The sequence below is a fragment of the Rhagoletis pomonella genome, unplaced genomic scaffold, assembly GCF_013731165.1.
Source record: "Rhagoletis pomonella isolate Grant_MI unplaced genomic scaffold, Rhpom_1.0 Rhpom_scaffold_00013, whole genome shotgun sequence".
Classification (NCBI taxonomy): domain Eukaryota; kingdom Metazoa; phylum Arthropoda; class Insecta; order Diptera; family Tephritidae; genus Rhagoletis; species Rhagoletis pomonella.
In genome coordinates this window covers 13,342,249-13,363,593 of record NW_023458567.1, presented here as the reverse complement: position 1 = coordinate 13,363,593, position 21,345 = coordinate 13,342,249, and the positions used below count along the sequence as shown (strand labels likewise).

Genomic DNA, 21,345 nt, shown 5'->3' with positions numbered 1-21,345 from the left:
GACGTAATAAATAGTTCAGTGCATGAAGTAGTGAAAGTCTTGTGTGCAGAAAGGCTTGCCTTTTATTTTTTGAAATTTGTATGTAAGCATTTATTTATGTTAGTGTTTGCCAAAGGCGTCATAGTTGTCATGATTGTCAATGGCGCGAATTGTCTGCAAAGCAATTACTAGTTTTTGCGATTTTCCTACGCGTTAATTATGCACTTATCAAACCGGCTTCTTGAGTGGCCATATATCTATTAAGCTATCTATTGAAGGAAGGTAAGATAATGCCTTTTCTATCTACATATGACTAACTTATGTACTTATGTAACGTTCGCCCATGTCATGATAACAGTTTAATAACTTTTTCGAATATATTTGTATCCTCTAAACTAAATGGATGGGCTCAAACCTTTTAAAGCTTTATGAAATTAAGAAATCAGTTCTCATGTTCTACTGGCTAAACTCCTAATTAAACATTAATGGCCGCAGAGTTTAATTTCAAACAGTAGGAAGAAACCCTAGGCTGCCGAACATTTTTTTATAAACTAGACAAGATTCGCTATTCTTTCTGTATGCCTTTCTAAAAGTCAATGGCCTGTGGAAGTTGCACTAGAATTGTATTTGTTTGGTCCGTAGTATCAAATGAATTTGATATCCCGGACAGGCATGATGGAATCTCTCCCTCTTTGGGCAAAGTTGAATCAATTTGGGAATCGGTGGAACGCGGACTCAACTGCGAGTTTCCTAATATCGTTACTTTACTTGGGGCACGATAGGCTGTCTACGCCGCAGGAAGTCGGCAACCGTTATGACCAAGTTATGAAAAAGCTTTGAAACTAACAGTAGAGATGATCCACTATTTCAATTTATTATTATTTTTCAGTTTAGAATCTGTAATAGCAATAGTACATACTCCTACTTTCATAACACCTAATATATGTGGGGCTTGGAAGATCAATCTGTTAACCAAAATGGAAAGTATCCAAAGATGAAATCCTTCTCGGATCACTCTTTTAGTTGAATACGCAGCTCTTGAATACACACATCTCAAATTGCATAGTCGAAGAACTCGATACCGCCGCTCTACCATAAGACTCTCTGGAACATGCCGAACCAGACAAAACGGGAATAGGAGTCAGCAACTAAGACATCGGTGGCCCGCTATACAGCTAAACTAATTCTAGACGACTGATAAGGATTGAAGCCATGAATTCTATACGGCGCAGCGCCGTTCTATATAAAAGCCTGCTAAGGAAGGCAATAACAGGACACGGGCCGACGGGTATGTCCTTCTATAGACCATTAAACATTTTCACGGCGGATATTTGGCCTTTAGCAGTGTGAGGCTACGGTCAACTATTCCCGTATGCAGGCGCAACTCTGTGCCCATTATTACTGAAATTCATAAAAATTCCAACTGTCTGTAGGATTTGACGAATAAACAACAACAACAGGCTGATAAACCACTCTAATCAACCTACTAACCTGAGCAAAGTTAGTTGAGGATTCTTTTGTGGAAAAAAATTATCACAGCGTAAGCTTTATGAAAACATCCGTGAGTTGAGCGTACTCATTCGAGTGATCTTTTTGGTCTAACGAAGTCGTGACTCTCGACTGCTGGGTATCTTAACCGAAGAACCAGAATTTCGTCTTTTCTTAATCATATATACCAAATCAGAAATCAGGCTAACATTTAAGGAGTTCAAAATTTCAAATTTGGCATGACTTTGCCTATTTTAAAAACTTAACTTCTAAATTTCATACTATTCGCTTTTCCAGCAGCCAGTTTCGCAACAGCCATGTGTTTCACTTGTTCATACATATTTCCTCCACTGGGGACTATTAAAAAGCATTCGTGTGTGCGTATGCATAGTATTATAATTTTATATATTAATAATTAATTACTTTACTTTATATATTAATAAGTAATTACTGTGCTCCACACGCTTTGTCATGACAAATGGTGACGCGCACGCGTGTACTCATTGTTGTTGTACTCGATTGTTGCTGTGCGAACTTTCGCAGACAATGTGGGAACAGCAAGTCAGTCGCACTGGTAAAAGAACAGTAAACATACATAGATAAGGGACAACAACAACAAAAAAGACTATTATAAAACAAATATTAGAAGAAATGATGGTAAACAAGTGAAGTTGCAAAAATTGCAATTAATTACGCTTTTGTGTGCATTTCATGCATTCATATGAGTACATAGTTTGTGGCAGTAAAACAAGTGATCTCATTCGGTTTGCCCGTAATAACTTTCGAAATCCTAGTTGCCCTTCTTCATGCTTTACACGAGACTATTTGTTATTCTAATTGTTAGTCTTCGTCACAAATTATCTTCAATTAAATGTCATGCCAACTTGCGGGCATTGAGCCCATTTTTGCACGTTCTCATACAACTCTGTCATTTTCTACAGCCAGTGGACTCTTAAAAATTATGACAATTGTAGCGTTTTGACTTTGAGAAATGGTGGCAGTGATGGAGATAGGAGTGTGTTTGGAATATTGCTGGCACTTTTTGGCTTATCGCTTGCTGTTGTGAGCTGTACAGATGCCTATGCAATTCATAAACTTTTATTTATATTAATTTTCATATTCGTAATATTAATTTTTTTTATTATGCATGAGGCTTATTGTTTTATGTCATTTCATTTGTATCAGTTAATTGGGTCATTAAAAAGTCGGCGCAGAGAAATCGTTTTGTGTTTCAAATTTAAAATTCTTTTCACGAATTGGTGTTTAAGAAGTTGGGAGAAGAGTTAAAACACAATTAGAGTCATCTAAGTTATTCCATCTTTTGACTCTGCGTCAGTATCTAACCACCGGTGATAGCTCTTACCCTGTAGATTTCAATATATTATCTATAAAAAAGACTTTAAAAGCTTCGATTTCACACCCTCCCTTTCACTAACTAATGAAGACCTAAAAATAAAATACACAAGTGTTTGGAACAACAAAGAAAAGTCGAATCGCTAATCTGTTCCTTTTCAAGTATATCTCTATCCTTCAGATCTCAATCTTTGATAAAACTTATAACAATCTGTGGAAAGTTTTTGTTCTAAGTATTAGATTTTGGAAAACCTTTTCATTTATATTTACTATTGTCCCACTCGGGTTAAAAGGAGCCTCATTGTTCGTGGCTGCTTTGCTTAGTCAGTTCTTTGCAAAGAAAGATTTCTGCAGTGAGTTCTTTTCGGTTAGGTTAGGTTTTACAAGCAGCTCCTATAAGAGTTCACACGGAGGCTGCAGAAGCTCATTGGTTTTCCTATACCTATCCCTGCAAGACTTTAAGCCAACCTGATTTTCTTGCGAATACTAGCAAACCCAATAATGAAGTTTTGCCTAAGTTGTCTCTCTGAGCTCCGAAGATGTGGTCCACTAGAAATTCTATGCATTTTCTCCGGACTTTCGGGAGCTCGCCTAGGAAGTGCAGGATAGATTTTATAACTTCCTCATCCCTACAGCTCCTGCAGAAATCGCTATGTGAGACTCCGAACTTCGCAGGAAAGTAGCCAATACTCCTGTAAGAAGGCTACCGTTTGCCCTGAAGAGCCTTAGTATACTCCGTGTTCGTCCTTCATCGAGCAGTGTCCAAAGTTAGCGCGATACAGTGAAATTTTAACGGTCTGACCCGTTTTCCTTAATCCTGGCTCGCATCCCTTTCTAGCTTGTTCATCCGCATCCTCATTTCCTGGATACCACAGCGTCCCAGAACCCAGTAAAAATTGATTATGTGTTTCCGGTCAGAAATTTTTCCGAAACGGGCAGTGGGAGGTAATGTACGTACTATATATGAGGTAACAATTCATTGCAGAGGCGTACCATAAAATATTCTTTTAGAATAAGAATTTAGATACCGTAAACCTTCAATCAGTCCGTAGTAAATACACCTGATGCTAAACCATCCTCACTCCATCCCTTGAGTATATTAGATGGCCCTCTTCTTCGGTTTGCAATCGACACAGAACGCTTTATTAGACACAAAGTCTGCGAGACCCTTAACTACTATTGGTCAGTGGTTGGTCAGTGCAACGGGATCACACTGTACTAACGTCACAACAAATTCTCTAAAGTATGAACAAACTTCTGTATTTTTTCTGTTTTCTGATAAAATAAACTTTTCAAAAGGCAAAAAACAAATTAAAAATGTTACAACAAAACGATAAGAAACTGATAAAATTTAAAGCTATTAGAGGCAGCTGTAAATTAAATTCAACATAAAGAATAAAAAACTGAGCAAACCGAGCAGACAAGGCAACTCGTTATATGTATGTTTACGGTGACCATCCGTCCTGTATTATACGGGACAGTCCTCTTTTTTGACCCATTGTCCTGGCAATTTATTTATTTTATACGGGACGCTAAATGTTCTGTATTTCTCTTAATGTCCTGTATTTGTCCCGTATTCGGTGTTTCGACCCCTTTACATTTAATGAGCTGCATGCCTATGAACGAGTTTTAAGTGATGTTGGTATATGATCCCAGTCTTCTCCATAAACAGTTATTTTCTTATCCTGCCTGTGATTCGAATCGAGGAATACATACAGTGACCAAAATAGAAATTAGGACTCGATATTTTAGTAAGTTTTGGCTATATTTCCTTGGTTTATTTAATGTTTATTATTTATTTTATTTAAGTAAAGTTCTGTTCCTAACAAAAACCATATAATAAAATTTTTCAACTTTGTGCAAAAAACTATAAAAATTAATTCTGCAAGGTTTCACAAAAATTTCAATCGTTTTAATTAGAATCTTTAGAAACAAATTTGGTTGGCAATTTTGTAACTCATTAAAATTGAGTATTATAAAATGCGAGTGGAAAGAGCTGCTCGTTTGCTTCTCTTTTAAAAAAAATGGTCAAACCCACTTACTTTGTATGAAAAGAATGCGTAACACCATCAACAAAAAAAAAATCCAGAAATTAATGGTAAGCCTTGGCGATTTAAAATTGCACTTTATTATACTAAAATTTAACAGATTTCACGGGGTAAAAATCGCGAGAAAATTATCCTACAAATTTGTGTTGTTACTATAGGGATACTGTTTCAGGGCTAATACATCTAGAATCATTGAAGAAGGCTTTAAGATCTGTAAGCTGTTGTGGAACAAATTTGAAAAATTATTTTTTGTCCCGTATTTGGCTCTCATAAATATGGTCACCGTATGTATGTTAGAAGATAGTCCGTTGAAGTACTTGGTCGTGAAACATAAACAATTAATGAAGCTTATTCCTGAAGATGTGAGTCACTATAACAAAAAAGTTTGCAGAAGAATTGTTGAAAATAAAACTTCGTTTGAAAACAAATTTCTATTCGAAATTCTTCTCAAAACAGAAATTCCATCTAAAGGAAATGGTTTGGAGTTCTTTAGGTAATTGTGGGCGTACTAAAATCAGAACAGCGGTGCCGATACCGAATAAAACTAAAGGGCAGCAATATGCTACAATTACCAGGCAGACAAGCCGTCTCATAACAACAATAGCAACAATTCAAAAGTCAACAATATTATCAACAACAGAGCAACGAAGCGCGAACGAATAAAAGACCAGCAAAATATTTACTCGTATTAATCATTTTTTAGTTAAAGTGTGTTTATTATTTCACTTCTACTTTGCTTTTCTTGATAAAAAAAAAAACAAGGAAAAAAGACCATACAATCGCTCGTAATTCTGCCAGATTTTTATGACTTTTAAACAATTATTTGTTTATTAGCATTACTATACCGGCTATTTACCGTTTATTTATTTGTTCGATGGCAAAGGTGATATTCAACCATATAAAAATATTGCTTTGTGTAGATATCTAGTTGTATGCATAACTAGTACCTGTATGCATATTAAAGTTGCAAGTATGTAAATACCAACACCTTTATCCAAATGTATAAATATATTTCTTTGAATGCGGTGTAAATATTGCCATACAGGGTTAGAGCTACGAAAAGCCTAAATCAGAGTAAATGAAGTGAAAAAGCGTAGCAGAAAATAAAATTCCGTAGTAGATATTATTTATGAATGTATGTATGTACGTCATAATTTGCCATTTTTGGTTAAAAATAAAAATAAAATAATGCATAAAAATAACATGTCCTGCAACTATACTATTTAGCATCTATAAAGGAATAGCAACTTAAAAATTGTCCATATTTTTTATATAAAATTCTAAGCTCTTGTTTTTTTTTTTTGTGAACGATAGTTAAATTTTTTTTAAATAGCACTCCTGAAGGGGTTCAAAAAATTATTCGGCGGATAATATCAGGGAATCCTTGAACAAATGAAGCACCAAAAAAATCAAAAACCAAAATCACAAAAAAATAAACATTTTAATACTATTTCATGGCCTTATAAATCTCTTTTTTAGAAAATTTCAAAAGTTAAAAAATTACATACGTACAGTGTAATTTGAAGCCCATCATTCTTTGACCTCTTCTATTAAAAAAAAAAAAGTGTAGTCTTTTTTAGCTAAAAATGTATTTAAAGGCCACATAAATTTTAAAAGCAACTTTGAAAAAACGGCCCTAAGACAAACGTTTGAGTTCAGATACTGCGAAAAGTGCTCTTTATTATTTGGGAAAGAAAAACGAAATAGATCGTGGGTAAAGCGGAGTAACGTAGTAAATTTATCAAAATCGTAGCAAATCTACTACGATCGTAGTGAAGTTCTAACGCTGCTGCCATATCAGATTTCAACGTCAGTGTGCCAACCTACCCACGTACGAAAACCCTACAGCGCGCTCTTTTGTTTAAGCCAGCGTAAAAATATGCCACTTCATTAGTTTCCTACTATCTTTTTTAACTGTCTTTTGTGTGAAGTGTTGACTAAAGGTTTTACCTAAAGATTTATGGATGGCCAACGCTTGAGCGTTTAGTATTTATTATATTTGCGCGAAATCAATGAACTTGCGTTGTGGGTTGAGGTCATAATGGAACTACTGGATGTGAGGAGTTATATTCTATATGATTCTTATGGGTATTCTATAGAAAAGAGAGATCAACCTGTCGTGTATTGAAGAAATGAACCGGCAACTGTATTTAGTTCCCTACTCTCAAACAAATTTTCTGTCTTCTTTTTAAAATCTGCTGAGTTTCGGAAATTTTGCTCGCCTCTTCTTGGGAAACCTAACTTGGCTTTCACGTTTTCGCTAGAACAATAGTCTCTATGAATTGTTTACATCAATCTCTTTAACCAAGACCAAACATAGTCGCAAATATACAAACTAATTTATTAGCATGACAGAGTTTTCATGGTTCTTCATAAAGGCTAAACTGTCACTGAAAAAATCTAACAGCTTTTCCTAGTTATCCCCTATAGTGTCCTAGGTGCTTTCATTTTAAATGCTACCAGCAAAGCATACTGATCATAACAGAGTGAGAAGATTTTTCTCAGCTATCAGCAAGCATCGATTCCATTTTCTACCTGAGTTTTTTCAATAGGTGACTTTATGGTAAAACATTCTAAATGTTTAGTTGTAGCTCTTCATTTCTCTCTGATAAGCAACATTACTCCAACACAAGTGCACCATTTGTAGCTGGAGACCAGGATTGTTTTTGTTTTCTTCATTGTTTAGTTTTTCTATCTTTTGATCCTCTCGTTTTTCCCCCGTTGCCCTACCATCTGTCAGGCTAGCGTTAATTACCATATTTTAACCTTCACTTCCGCCTTATCCTGCCTACATGCTCAACTAAGCCGCACTTGTTCTGCTTCTCACACTGGCTATTTCACTTTTCATGTCTAACCTGTAACCTTTATCTCTAGTCATTAATTGTTTAGGGTACGAACCGCCTTTGCACTCAAAACTATCTTGTCATGGTGACACTAATAACACATATAAGTAATGTCATTGCTGTCGGTCCTTTTGACTTCCTGTTTGTACTTTCCGAAATAACCTAAATGCATTGTCTACCTGAACGCATTCTACGATAGCTCAGCTGATTACACACGGCTTTTCAGCGTGGTGTTTTAAAGTAAATGCTACTCAATTTGTCTGAGCGGGTATTTTGAAAGTAGATACAAAGCATTACCATACTACAAACATCAGCGATGAACAGGTTCATAAAGAAGGCGGAAAGAAAGTAGAAAAAAATACTGCAGTGAATATGTACATATTCGTAAAAGCGTAGAATACATACACAGAGAAAATGTGACGCATAAAAAAAGAAGATCGCCTTTATGAAAAGTTTCTGGGCTAAGGGGTGAAACAGACGAAAAAACAAGGAAAATTTCATAGAGATTTCTTCTTAATTTTTGAGTAGATTCTGCTTGATTTTATTTTTAATAAAACAGACAATGAATTGAAGATTGTATTTTTTCCATGTCTTCTTAATAGATGTTCTAGCCCAACGGATGCGAGTACGACTGCCGAGTTTTTGGTCATGGGTTCATATCGTGTGGAACGGACCTTGTTTCTTATTTTAATCTTTTCATACTTTTTTTTATTTTATTTTATGTACTTACAAATGAATTTATTTTTATTTTTTATCTCAATTTTGTGTTAACGCTCTCGTTGCTAGCGCACTAGCCGCTACTGAAAATGTTATTGAAAAATTTTTCTTCTAACTTTCATGAATTTATATCAAATTCATATTAATCAATAGATCGGAGATCTAATAATAGGAAATGCATTCTTTCGCATCAAATCAATTGCAAATTTTTATTAATTTTTTTTGACTTTCATAAAATAACAACCACGATTTATTTATAAATTTGTAAACAACTTATGTATAATCCGGTTTAAGCGACAGGTTTTTGATGGTTTCATTTTTTTTAATGATTTCGTATTTTGCTTAAGGCTAGCTTGAGGCGATTTGTTTCTCAATTTTTATTTTCGTTATGTATTCTTAAAATAAAAGATTGTCTCTGCGTTTTTTTTTCTTTTTGTTTCTTTCATTTTTTGCTGTGTGTTTTCGTTTTAGCAATATTTTTACTGGTTTTGTAGCTGAATACAGTCTTAGCAGTGCTTCCAGATTTTATATATTTATACACTCGCGACACTATTAACTGTGGAAAGAGACGTTTGCCAAAACTTAAAAAACGTGCTCTGAATCTAAATATTGTGTACATAAGTGCATGGGTTGAACATAATTTTGTGAAAGAATGGTCGAGAGTCGATTAATAATAAACTAGAAGTGAGCAGTGAATGGGAAGAGAAGAGGAGCATGACAAAAATTATGTAATTTGTTTTAATTCTTTTTCAAAGTCTTTAAATTAAATATGTATGTAGTTTAAAGTGCAAAGTGTTTTATCCCATTATCAATTCTCATTGGTAAAATCAGTTCTGTATTAGTCAACTTGATTATGAACCACTCCCAAATTAAAGCTTTAAGAGAAATCCCGAGAAAGAAATATATCTTCGGCCATTTAAAAATAGGAATAGAATAGTCTCACCTAAACGCAAAGGTAGGAACTTAGATTAACTAATTAATATAAAAAAAGAAAAATTCTACATTTAGGGGTTTCTAAGGAAAGCCGTTTTATATAAAACACAGCTTATACTTACAGAGAGGCAGATTTTGAACACTTTACAAGTGGTATGTGCTAGAAAAGCACATAGTATGGAGTTAAATACGTGATCTTAAAAATTGCATTTGCCATAAACACAATTTGAAGAAAAAAAATATTACTTGTGGGAAGAATATGTTAAAGAACTGAAGTATGAAATCCAAACGATTTGAGATGAGTTAGAAAGCCCCTAAGGAGAATAATCAAACTCTTGTCTTCGACTGTTACAGAGAGCGGACAAAAAAACAGAAGACAGGTTCTGGTTACTACCAGACAAAGTGACATTAAAAACAAATCCCAACTACAAACAAATACGAAGTCATAATTTCATTTTCGTCGCTGAACTCAAAAGCTTGATTTTCGACATGAATGGTAAACGAACACCGAATGGGCTGGCGAACGCATACAAGAGATTAAAGCAAAATTCATTAGATGCCTTTTTGGGAGAACCGGGAGCTGATGAAGGCAGAAATAGAGAAGGTTATTAAAACATTCTTTTTACTCCTCTTTGGTATTCTTTTTAGTTTATTTTAGACGTATAATTGGATGAATAAGGAAGGAAGTTTTCACAACTTTTTCGAATCTCTATCCCAAAAATCCTTAGTTATTTCAGTATTTACAAGTACAAATATATCAAGAACAATCGGTTGTGATTTATATCTGATTAGTAATGCTAATTGCCAAAAGAGAGCTTGTGATAAGAGCGTGTTAAATGAACTAAGTGAGGCTCAGAGTAAACAATGAATCAGTGATTTCATAAAGCTAGCTGAAGCGTATTTGCTAGTTGCTGAACGATCTTCGGATATGCAATTCATTATGCCGAGAAAAAGGCAATTTATTCACAGTTCTCATCATTTTCCGAAAAGAACCAGTACCTCACCGGTTAAAATTTTACCGGTTAGAATTGAACGTTTATTTGCATCAAAAATGTTAGCTCGCGACCAGTCCCTAATTGTTCTAGAGATAGACAAAAAATTAAACTCACAGATTTCTACGTACAGAGTGGTGGTGTCTAGAATTTTTTATCGAGAATGAGTACAGCTCAATAAAAAATTTCCGAACAACACCACTGTGTGTTCGTCAAAATTTCAAAATGAACCAATCACTTAAAGTGAACATTTGAAAACACATTTACATGTCGTGGCTGTAGCTGAGTGTGTAGAGATGCTTGCTACTATTGGTTGTGCTGTCAGGAGTGGCCGAGTTCAAATCCCATTAGCGTAACTTATAATTTTAAATTTTTGTTTTTCTTAAATACGAAAAAGCATTCGTGAATTACACAATGAAATCGTGTTAAAACGAAAAACTTTATTAAAATTAAAATGTAAATGGACTAGTCCAAAACCAGATAATAAAGAACAATTAGCCAAAATAGGACATCTTACGGTGAGTTGTTGGACCGGTCCTTTTCCAATGACACGTCAATGTTAAAAATGGCAGTTGAAACCATTGACAGGGGAAATATGAGGAACTTTTATTGGTAACAATATGGGCTATCCGAGGACTAACCTAGGGTGGGTCCGAATTGCTACAGGGAATGTATATATCGTTCGTTGCTTTCTGAGCTGACGGTTGCTTCACTATGTTTTGACGTTTCTTGTCTCTTTCGAAAATGTCTTGTCGCTCTCCTTGTCGCGTAACTATGTTCTTTGCCCAAAAACATCAATCATGGGAAAGAGTTGGGCTATATTTTGTTCCTTTTTATTTCTTCAAAATTTTCTCTATTCTGCAATTCCGCAATTCTTGATTAAAATAAGTATCACAGGCGTTTGCCGATTTAAAATTAACATACTTAGGGCCGTTTCCTCAAGTAGGTTTTCAAAGTTATCCGTCCTTCAAACACATTTTTCAGTACAAAATTTGTGTATAAAGGGCAGATAAAGCTTGAAACACATTCGAAACGACGGGCTACGGACCACAGCTAGGGATGCAAACGATGCATAGATATTTTTGAAACATCGATAATATCGGTTCGAAATTCGATGTTTGCCATCGATGTTTACAATTTACTAAAATCGCTAAATTGACGATACGTCGATGCCAGTTTCACCGATGTTTTAACATCGACTTATGCTCCCAAAATTTTTTGACTGGTCATGAATTTTATTCCTTATTCTTTTGAGGAACATTCAGAAAGTCCGAGTTTACTCTTATCTTTCGATATTAAAAATGCTTACTTAGTCATTAAACAAGGACCGGGATCCCGTTGAAATTTCACCGAAATTGGGCCCTGGAACTATAGGCTCATCGAACTTACGACGGCATGCATTTCTATTCTATTTATAGGAAGGGTAAATGGGTGGTAAATAAATACAGGGAAATGCATCCATATGTAAGTATATTTCTAATTGAATTACAGAGAGTTTGAATTGAAAAGTATTAAATTTTCCTTTTAATGTGACTACACCCTAACAACTTTTGAAACATCGGAAACCATCGATATATCGATGTTTTTCTAGCGATGTATTTTGGCATCGATATTAATTTTTCCGTACAAAAAATTTTAAAATCTACTTGAGAAAGGGGCCTTAGCTTTCCAAAAGTTTCCTAAGTTATGACAAAAATTTTACTTAATCTGCTTTATGGGCTGTTTTTGCTTACGCGTAAAAGCACATTTAGCGCATTTAGCTCTAAATGCTACTCTAAATGTACATTTATCCATATAAAATTCGTCACCTAAATGCAACTAAATGCAACTGCATTTTTGCATTAAGAATCCAAATGCTAAAAGCAACCCTGTGTTCTTCCAAAATTTCCACGATTCGAACATGGTTTAATGAGAAAAAGTGGCAACATTGCATTTTCGAGTATACAGTGGCTAGCTGCGTTTCAGTGATCGCCGATCGAGATTTCATTTATTATTTTACATTATTTGGGAAAAGAAAAGTTAAGAAAATTCAATATCCATGTGATGCTGATAGAAATCTGGATCAATTTGTGATCAATTTTGTTTGTTTTGTGTCCTAATTAAGTGAGGAAATTTTAATTGACAGCACCGACAAATGAATATATATGTACATAAACAAATGGTCGGTCATGGTAAAACAATTCAAATTTTTGTTTTGGTTTAAAATTTATTTTTTCCTTTTTGCACATTATCTTTTGCGTGAGAATTGATCGTAATAGATACGGATCTGAATAAGCGACTGGAACACGGCTGTTTGTCAAAAGCATACGATTTCGAACTCGCGTAAATGTACATTTGCTAAATGCGATAGCATGAACGCTCTTCGAAAACATATGTTCGAAAGTGCTAAATGTTGCATTTTAAATGCAGCAAAAACGCTGCATTAGCCGCACATCCGTGGTTTATACCCTCTTCATTATAACCTTGCATTGCATTTTCGCTTGCAATCGTTGTAAGTAGGCCTGCGAAAGCTGACTAAAATATAAAAATAAATATACTGCAATTCAAAACAGCAGAAAGGACCTTCACAGTTTGCGAAAGTGTACAAATGTAGCAGCACAGAAATCAGTCAAATGTATTCAGAAAATTGCCTCCAAGTCGACCTTACTTTTACTGTTTATTACTTCTGTTTTTGCCACCCAGTTTGTGCGCTTATTCCTTCTAAGGACCTCTTGCTTGTCGTTTGGTATTGTTTTTCAGCTGTCTGTCCGTCCTTAAGTGTACGTCCTTTTCAATATTAACATACATATTTCTCTTACTCAATTTGCACACAAATTAATGCAACATCATGTGCTGAAATTAAATTCAGCCGCTTCTGCTTATCTTGACGTTTAATTTAAGTGCAATGACGCCACGGCACCTCCCACCATGCTCTGGCGAATTTCATCTGTACATGGATTTTCGCAGAAGGTCGTTTTTTCATGGCGTTTGTATGCGAAGGCAATGCTGATTTCATCCCTTTTTGGTGTAGCGCAGATTAAAAGCAAATATTTTGTAAATATTCTACGTATGCAAGTGCTTTATCGATTCTTTTCCACAAGGGTGAATTTCTCAAGTACTGTTTATTTGTGATTAGGATCAAATAATGTTTTGATGTGAGGCGAATATAAAGCACATTTTACTGAATGTTTTTAATAATGGTTAACGAAGGGGCAAAGAGCAATCTAAAGACATTTATATATTTCGGAATTAACGTTAGACCAACATAATATTCTATGAGGCTGCAATCTACAGGATATTCCTTATATGGCCAAGCGACTCTGCCTCATGGAGGCCCTCATATTTCCATAATAAGAATGATGAAGGTATACCGTTCAAAGCTCGCCTTCTAGCCGGAATATCAAGACAGCTATCAAAGTACTTCGAAAGTAAAGCTTAATTGATTTAAAAATGTCACAAAACCCTACATTCCAGGCCCAGTATCTACTAGGAAAAGATCGTAAACAAAATATCAGGAGCCAGGTGTAACTACTAATATCTCACCACGTTTTACGAATTCACAAGTAAAGAAATACTGGCTAGGAACAATGAGTTGAACGATATTTCCCTTTACACATGATTTGGTAACTATGTATAACCAAATCATGCGTGGAGAGAAACCTCGTTTCAGGAGTGCTTGAGATGGTGAATACTAAAAGAACACTGAACCATAGACCTTATGGGCCCGCTAAAGTTCTGCACTTCGATGAATGGTCTTTAGGCATGCTATATGTGGAAGAATTTTCGGGATAAATAATTCAAGAGAAGACAGTAGTAAAATTTTCAAAAACCACTCCCGGGCAATTCAAATCTCAATTGTACTGAACTACTTAAGAGAAGCCTCCTCATAACCTAACGTATTAGAGACAGCTATTCCAAAAAGCAAGACGATTCGAAAGTTTTTTGTAAACAGACACTGGAATAAGCACTTTCAAGGATGAGGTAGGAAATTAAAGAAGCCAGCCTGCAGAAGCATTAGGAAGAACTAACCTCTTCGAGGCCTCTCTAGAGGAATCATCATAAACGAGATTAGACAAAGCAATCAACCACCTCTATAACAGCCATGACTGAACCTAATATTACGTGACCTAACCTAGTCTAACAAGTTTAGAGGTTAGCATTTAAAGGATTCCTAAGTGAGAGTTTTCGCAACAACAAAGCTTGCCAAAACCATCTAATAGTGGTGCTTCAAGGTAATATCTTATCTTATATTAGACCGTCTTAAAAGTATTGTTCATCTGAACGCATATCTCAAATACCTATTCTGTTCTTGAAGTCTTCTTTAAGTACGCTGTCACTTTAAAATCACCTGAGCCTTATGGTCTATTTTAAAACTTAAATTTAATACTTTTAACTACAAGAAAAATGTTTTTTTTTTTTTAACTTACCACAAACATCCAACCAACCCTCGACGCGACTGGGATAACTTATAGCGCAAACGCGATTAAAAGAGCGGCGACCCATCTTGTGGCTGTTGTTCCTGTTGTTATTTGGTTCGGCTGCCTACCAGTGGCCTTCTTTCACTCTCTCAACTTCCACAATCCACTCACTACGCTCTGACTGCCTTTTTTCACTTGTTCACACTGCTTTTCGCTCACTATTTCACTCTTATATATCTCGTTTACGACAAGCACTTGTTATTTAATTTTTTTGATTTACTCAGGATTATTGGATTCCAAGGATATACACATACGTATTGCTCTCAGCGCTCAAATGTACATTTCACTTGTTAGTTGCGAGCGTGAGCGCATTGAATACAAGGATACAAGCAGTGTTGTATTTCATTTCAGTGTTGCATTTTTTACATAGAGAAGAAGAGAGCGCAGCAGCTACAGCGCGCTTGAGCTTGTTAAGGATACGAGGATGCTGTATGCGCAGAGTATTTTTGTTGATTGCTTTTGTTTTCTATTGAATTTGAGATTACACATACAAAATGCTTGAGTTGTTGTTCTTTTTCTACTTTCAGTGTATTGTGGTGGGTGTTTTGCAATATTTTGTTTTTTGTATGATTTTATGCTGATGAGTGCATTTGTGTAGCTTTTATGGATTTTCCAATTCGTTGACAGAAAACTGTTTTTTTTTTTGTTTTTTGATTTTTTCTTTGTTTTTTGATTTTTTTTTGTTCTGTCGTCGTCCTCGTTTGACGACGATATCAACCACTGTTTGCTTAAAAATAAACACTGAAGAGTTGAGTTCAATCACTTCAATTGAAGTATTTTAAGCAAAGATTTAATTGATTTTTAAAGCGCTGCTGAAGTAGATATTAATTGATTAATTGTTGTTTAGTGGCTTGTTACGCTTGTTTGCTTATGTGACACTATTTTAGGCTATTATGTGACACAGATTTAGATTTCCACTTTTACGATTTAATAAATTTGTAAGATCATAATTGCTTTTCATGTTAGTATTCGCAAATCATATTTATACATACAAATCTTATGTAATTTTGGAGTTGTCACGCATTGCAATTAATTATTATTTATTTGATTTATTTATTTTTTCGCAATTTTCTATTTTTTACTGGTTTAAAAGGAAAAAAATAGCAGAGCGTCAGTGTTCTCTGCTTAACATAAATGCATTGTATTAACTTTTTTTTAAATTTTTTTCGCTTAGTTTGCGTTTATCAATGCGTTTTGCTTATACATTTTTAAGGCTAAGCAATTCTGCTTTTTTTTCTATGCCAAACAATATGCCTTTGCTCACGTTTTCATTTGCATTTTGTTTTTAACATTCAAGAACACTTAATGGAGGCCCCTTTTTTTTAGCAGTTTTTTAAGTGGTTTCACAAATTTTAGATCTGTTTTGTTTGCTTTTTAAGTTTTAAAATTTTTCATCTGCAAAATTAATGAAATAAATATTTAATTAGCACAAAAACGACCAGCTTTGAAGGTATACATACATATGTGTGCTAAACAACAACAATAACAACGCGCAAAATATTTTTTAAACATCATTTTTGATATTTGCTTAATTTTTTTTTTGTCGCTAAAGATATGTATATTCTTTTAAACATATTTGCACACTAGACTTCTACTTCTTCCTCTTTGCGCACCTTTTTATTTGTAGCCTTGTAAACATGTTTTCTAAGTGATTTACAATTATTTATTTTCCTCTCTTTCGTACATACGTACATAAGTTTATCTCATAAAGCTTCTTTTGAATAAATTTCCAGTTTCTTACAAACATTGACAGCTTTCGCAGCTGAAGACAAGTTGTATAATCAAAACCATTTGCTGCTACCAACTATTTAAACATTCATAACTGCTTCGGTTTAGCCGGCTAGCAGCTTGATTACATATCAAGTAAAAAGAAATAAAAAATAAAAAAATGAAAAAAAAATGTTTTTTGATATTTTATGCATACAATTTTGTACCTTTTTACCTTCTATTTATTGTAGTTGGCCTATTTTGAGAAATTCAGCGTCTTGTGCCCAGCTGTCCTACTATATTTATTGCTTTTCTGTTTGGACGTTTTTCATTACCACTTGTTTACTATTTAACTAATAATTCCATTAAATTATTAAAAGCTAAACATTTACAGCGTACCAATAACTGACTAAATGCAGCTGTTTTTGTTTGTTTTTTACTTTTTTTGCTTTTACATATTTCTGAACACATGATGAATGTATATATGTATATAAATGGATGTATATGTATAAATGTATGTATGTGTACTCTAACTACTTATGTATGTATATTTCAATAAAAGTATCACAAAGAAATATTATTTTTTATTTATTGCTCTCGGACACGCTTTAAATAATCAGCAAAGTAAATTTCTGTTTTATCAGAATATTTCTTAATTTTTTTTTCAGACATCATGGCATAGCATTGCACTTTCGTTGAAAATTCAAAAGAAAAAAATTACCACCCCCCTCCTCATAAAATAACAGATTGCTTGCATTAAGGAAGTTTAAATAATGTAGCATATAACAGATAAAACAATAACTGAACAAAACAATTGCCCCCCACTTCAGCGGTCAAACAAAAAAAAAAACAATGAAATAATCAGTATTTTGTTTGCAGTGCATTACTTTGCATTTTTTACATTCTGTGATATGCCAGTTCTGCAATTTTCTTTATTGATTTTAATTTACGATCTGTCATAAGGTTTCGATATGGTTTATCAATTATTTACCACCATTTAAATCATTTGGTAAAATTTTGTTTATATAATTATAATTTCCTCCTTACTGGTGATATGTACATATGTAATTATAAATTGTTCCGAAAAAAGTCATGGTAGGGGAGTGCTTTAGTTTTGGCCCTTAACTTTTCGCAGGGACTTTATTTTTTATGTATGTATGTATGTATGTAGTTGTGGTTTCGAAGAAAAAATCATAAAAAATTCATAATTAAGAATATTAAAACAGGCGAAACACTAACACATTTTTTTATTTATGTACGTATATGTACATTAGGTGGAGGAATTTGTTCGGGCAAAATTTTCAAAGAAAGTGCGAACAAACTATATACCAAAAATTACGTTTGACCATCCCAATTTTCAAAAGAAAAAGCAGTATAAACTAGAGCTCTCGATTTTGTTCGCACATTTTCAAACAGCCCGGGTATATGAGCAGCGAGTACTCGCACACTTGTTCAATGCTCATTACTCGAAAATTTTCGAGCATGAGCTAGAGCAATTCGAGTTTTTTCGAGTAATTTGAGCAATGTTTTTTTTTTATTATATTGACATTTTTGGTAGCAACTTTTTAAAATTTTAAAATTATTGATATATAATGCAAAGATTGTTACATTGGTATTTAATAATATAATTTATTTAACATGAATTAGAGAGCAGCTGCTGACGAATACAATTTACAAATTTTCTTTTGTTTATGAAATTGTTCAAAAACTCGAAAATTTTGAACAAACATTTGAGCAGTTGAGGAATGAACGAGTTTCGAGCGAGTATCGAGCTACTCGCATTACTCGATACCCGGGTATCTAGAGCTCTAGTATAAACATTGTGTGAAGAAAACACAAAATTTTTTTAAAGATAAATTAGTTTCGTTCAGAAAAAAAGATAATACATTGATTTTTCTTTTAAAAATGGGTATGGCCAAACGTCATTTTTGGTATAAAGTTTATTCACCATTTTTACTTAGAATCGAACGCAGAATTTTTATATGCTATACACTTTTTTCGAAATTAAATTACTCCGCACTAATGTACATATGTATGTACATACATATGTACATGGTATAGTATATGTACATCTGCAAGGAAACTCATACGAAAGCACACTTTGTAGATTTTCTGTGATTTTTTTGTGAATTTATGGGATAAACAGACCGCCAAATGCAGTTTTAAATCTTTGTGAAAAATCTGCTTCTGAATCAAATGTTTTTGAGTGTACATACATATTTAAGCTAAATATGTTAATAAATACTGTATTCTTTTTCACTATTTAATTTTAGTTATTTTTTATAGAAATATAGTTCATTCTTTAAAAATGTCGAGCTTTTTAATTAAGTGGAATAAAGTACGAAAGTTCGTGTCCTTGTTTTTTTTTAATTTTAAATAATGTTTCAAACTTTGATTTAAGAATGAACTAAATTTTTATAAAAAATAACTAAAATTAAATAACAAAAAAAATAATATGTTATAACTTGTCAAAATGTGGTGCGGCTATATTTTTTTCGACCAATGTATATGCTTCTTGACTCGTGTCCGTAGTTTTGTATTTCTATTTCATTTAATTCACTTAGTTTATTTCATTATTTTTGTCATTTCATTTCATTTTATTTTATTGCATTTTAGTTTAGGTTAATTTATTTTACTACATTTTTTATTATATTTAATTTAAAATTTATTTATTTTTCTTTAATTTGATTAATTATGCTTTATTTTATTTATTTATTATATTTTATTTTATTTGAATTTACTCTTATTTATTTTTTTTATTTTAATATATTTTATTTTGTGTTATTTTATTTTACTTTTTTAATTTTATTTTTTTTATTATATTGTATTTTTTTAGTTCATTTTATTATATGTATTTTTTTGTTTTTTTTTTTATTTGTTAATGTTATTTCATTTTATTTAAATTTACTATATTTAGATGCATTTCATTTTATCTTACTTTCATGTTTATTCTGCATTATTCTCCTTTACTTTTTGTCTGTTTTTTTTTATTTTATTTTACTTTATTATGTTTTACCTCGTTCTACTTTTTAATTTAATATAATTTATTTAACTTTACTTAATTTTATATATTGTGTTTTCCGATATTTATTTTTTTACCTTTTAGATACATACATTAGTTAGTTCGCGCCGCGCCTTTGTATGTAGATCTTCATTTATACGGAAAGTTTGGTTATTGCCAGTGATCGGACTTAAAAATTTGTGTGGTAGAATCTGGAAAAAAATGTGGTAGATTTCAAAAAAAATGTGGTAGATCTCAGGTTTTGGATTAAACTTTGTACAAAAATTAAAAATATTCTGCAAGCTTTCACCTAAATTGCAAACATTTTAATTATAATCTAAAAAAAAATTAATTTTAGTATAATAAAGTGCAAGATTGAAGTTACTAAAAATGCCGTTGAGTTTTGGCAATTTTTTGCCTTGACAGTGTAAAGCAGTTCCTTCCATATCAAGATATTTTTCGAACATATTTTGAAAGACTTCTGCAACCTTGCGGAGTGCTGCCAGCTTTTCTTTTAATCACATCACAATGTAGCGGACAAATGTGGCATGTTCCAGAAACCGCTTCTTAGGATTTGCCGATTTTGACAATTCTCAAGTAAAAGTAAACAACTCTTTAGAAACTTTAGATGCACTGAAATTTTCTAATACTTTCACAAAAATCGCTGTTTTTTAACATTTTCGCTATTAATTATTTTTTATAAATCATATATTTTGCAATTTAACAATAAAACCATGTTTCCTGTCGAAAAATTGAATATTGAGAAAATTTACTATTTTACGGTTTATTTTATCCTCCCATTTTGCCTGTTGTTAGTGTTCAGTGTTGGACAATTTTTGCTCTTAAAATTAAGAAAATTATGTCGAGCAAAAATAAAGCTACTCAAAAACGCGAATATGTGGTAGATTTCAGACCTTGAGTGGTAAATGTGGTAGATGCTCAAAAAAGTGGCAGATCTACCACAATGTGGTAGAAGTCCGATCACTGGTTATTGCATATGTTTGTTATTCTTTTAACAAATCGTTCAAAAGCACCGCTAGCTTACTAATAAATAGGGGTATTATCGAAGACTTGCAAAGCCCTTGCACTGTGCACGGATTGCACGGTTTGCAAAGCTGTCCCATTCGAAAACCGTGCAAGACTCAGAGAATACCCCTAATGTGTTTGTTTTCAAACATTGTTCTCATATAATATTTGTTTGGCAAAAGCAATAAAAATTTCAGCAATTTTTAATGTATACCTACTGTAAATGTGTGCGCATTGCTCTCTAATTTGTTCAGATTAGCTAATCGCTGCACCCACATGCACAAACAATAAACTAAACAAATAGCAATGAATTTGCAAGCAGTTTAGTCCGTACGAATATTTGTATTAATGCACTACAAAGCACTGTCCCACCCCACCCTGTCATATTTCAGCGTGGATACAATTTTTCGCACATTATCAGTGCGGCTAGCAGCTGTGTAACAGGCTGCAAAATTCAAACGCGGAATAAACACACACGCGCTATAGGAACACTCACATTAGATTCACATGCATGCATACATATGTACATACACACTACATACCCTACAAGAATTGTATGATGGAAACTAATACATAGGTATTTTTGTTACTAACACATTTGAAAATATTGCTAATATTTTTGCGTTGGTTAAAAAAAGACCATAAAGCTCTTATTTTTACGATATTGCAAATGTGGATGCGAGAGTGAAACAACTAATATATTCGACAGAGTTGCATTTTTTATGACAGTTTAGGAGTTCGAAGAAAAGCGCGCTGACGCTTAAATTAAAAGGAATTGTGGCAGCGTGCAGACGTGAAATT

At 33.3% G+C, this 21,345-nt stretch overlaps 1 protein-coding gene across 1 annotated transcript in view; it reads right to left on the bottom strand.

Annotated features, from left to right (window-relative positions):
• The window catches only part of LOC118748837 (ras GTPase-activating protein raskol-like), a gene marked incomplete at its 3' end in the record, with an annotated part of 127,031 nt that extends 111,504 nt beyond the window's left edge, over nucleotides 1–15,527 (bottom strand). The window contains 1 exon segment of the mRNA XM_036483538.1: nucleotides 14,760–15,527. Within this exon segment, the coding sequence (XP_036339431.1) occupies nucleotides 14,760–14,835 (76 nt within the window).
• Between the last annotated feature and the right edge of the window lie 5,818 nt (nucleotides 15,528–21,345).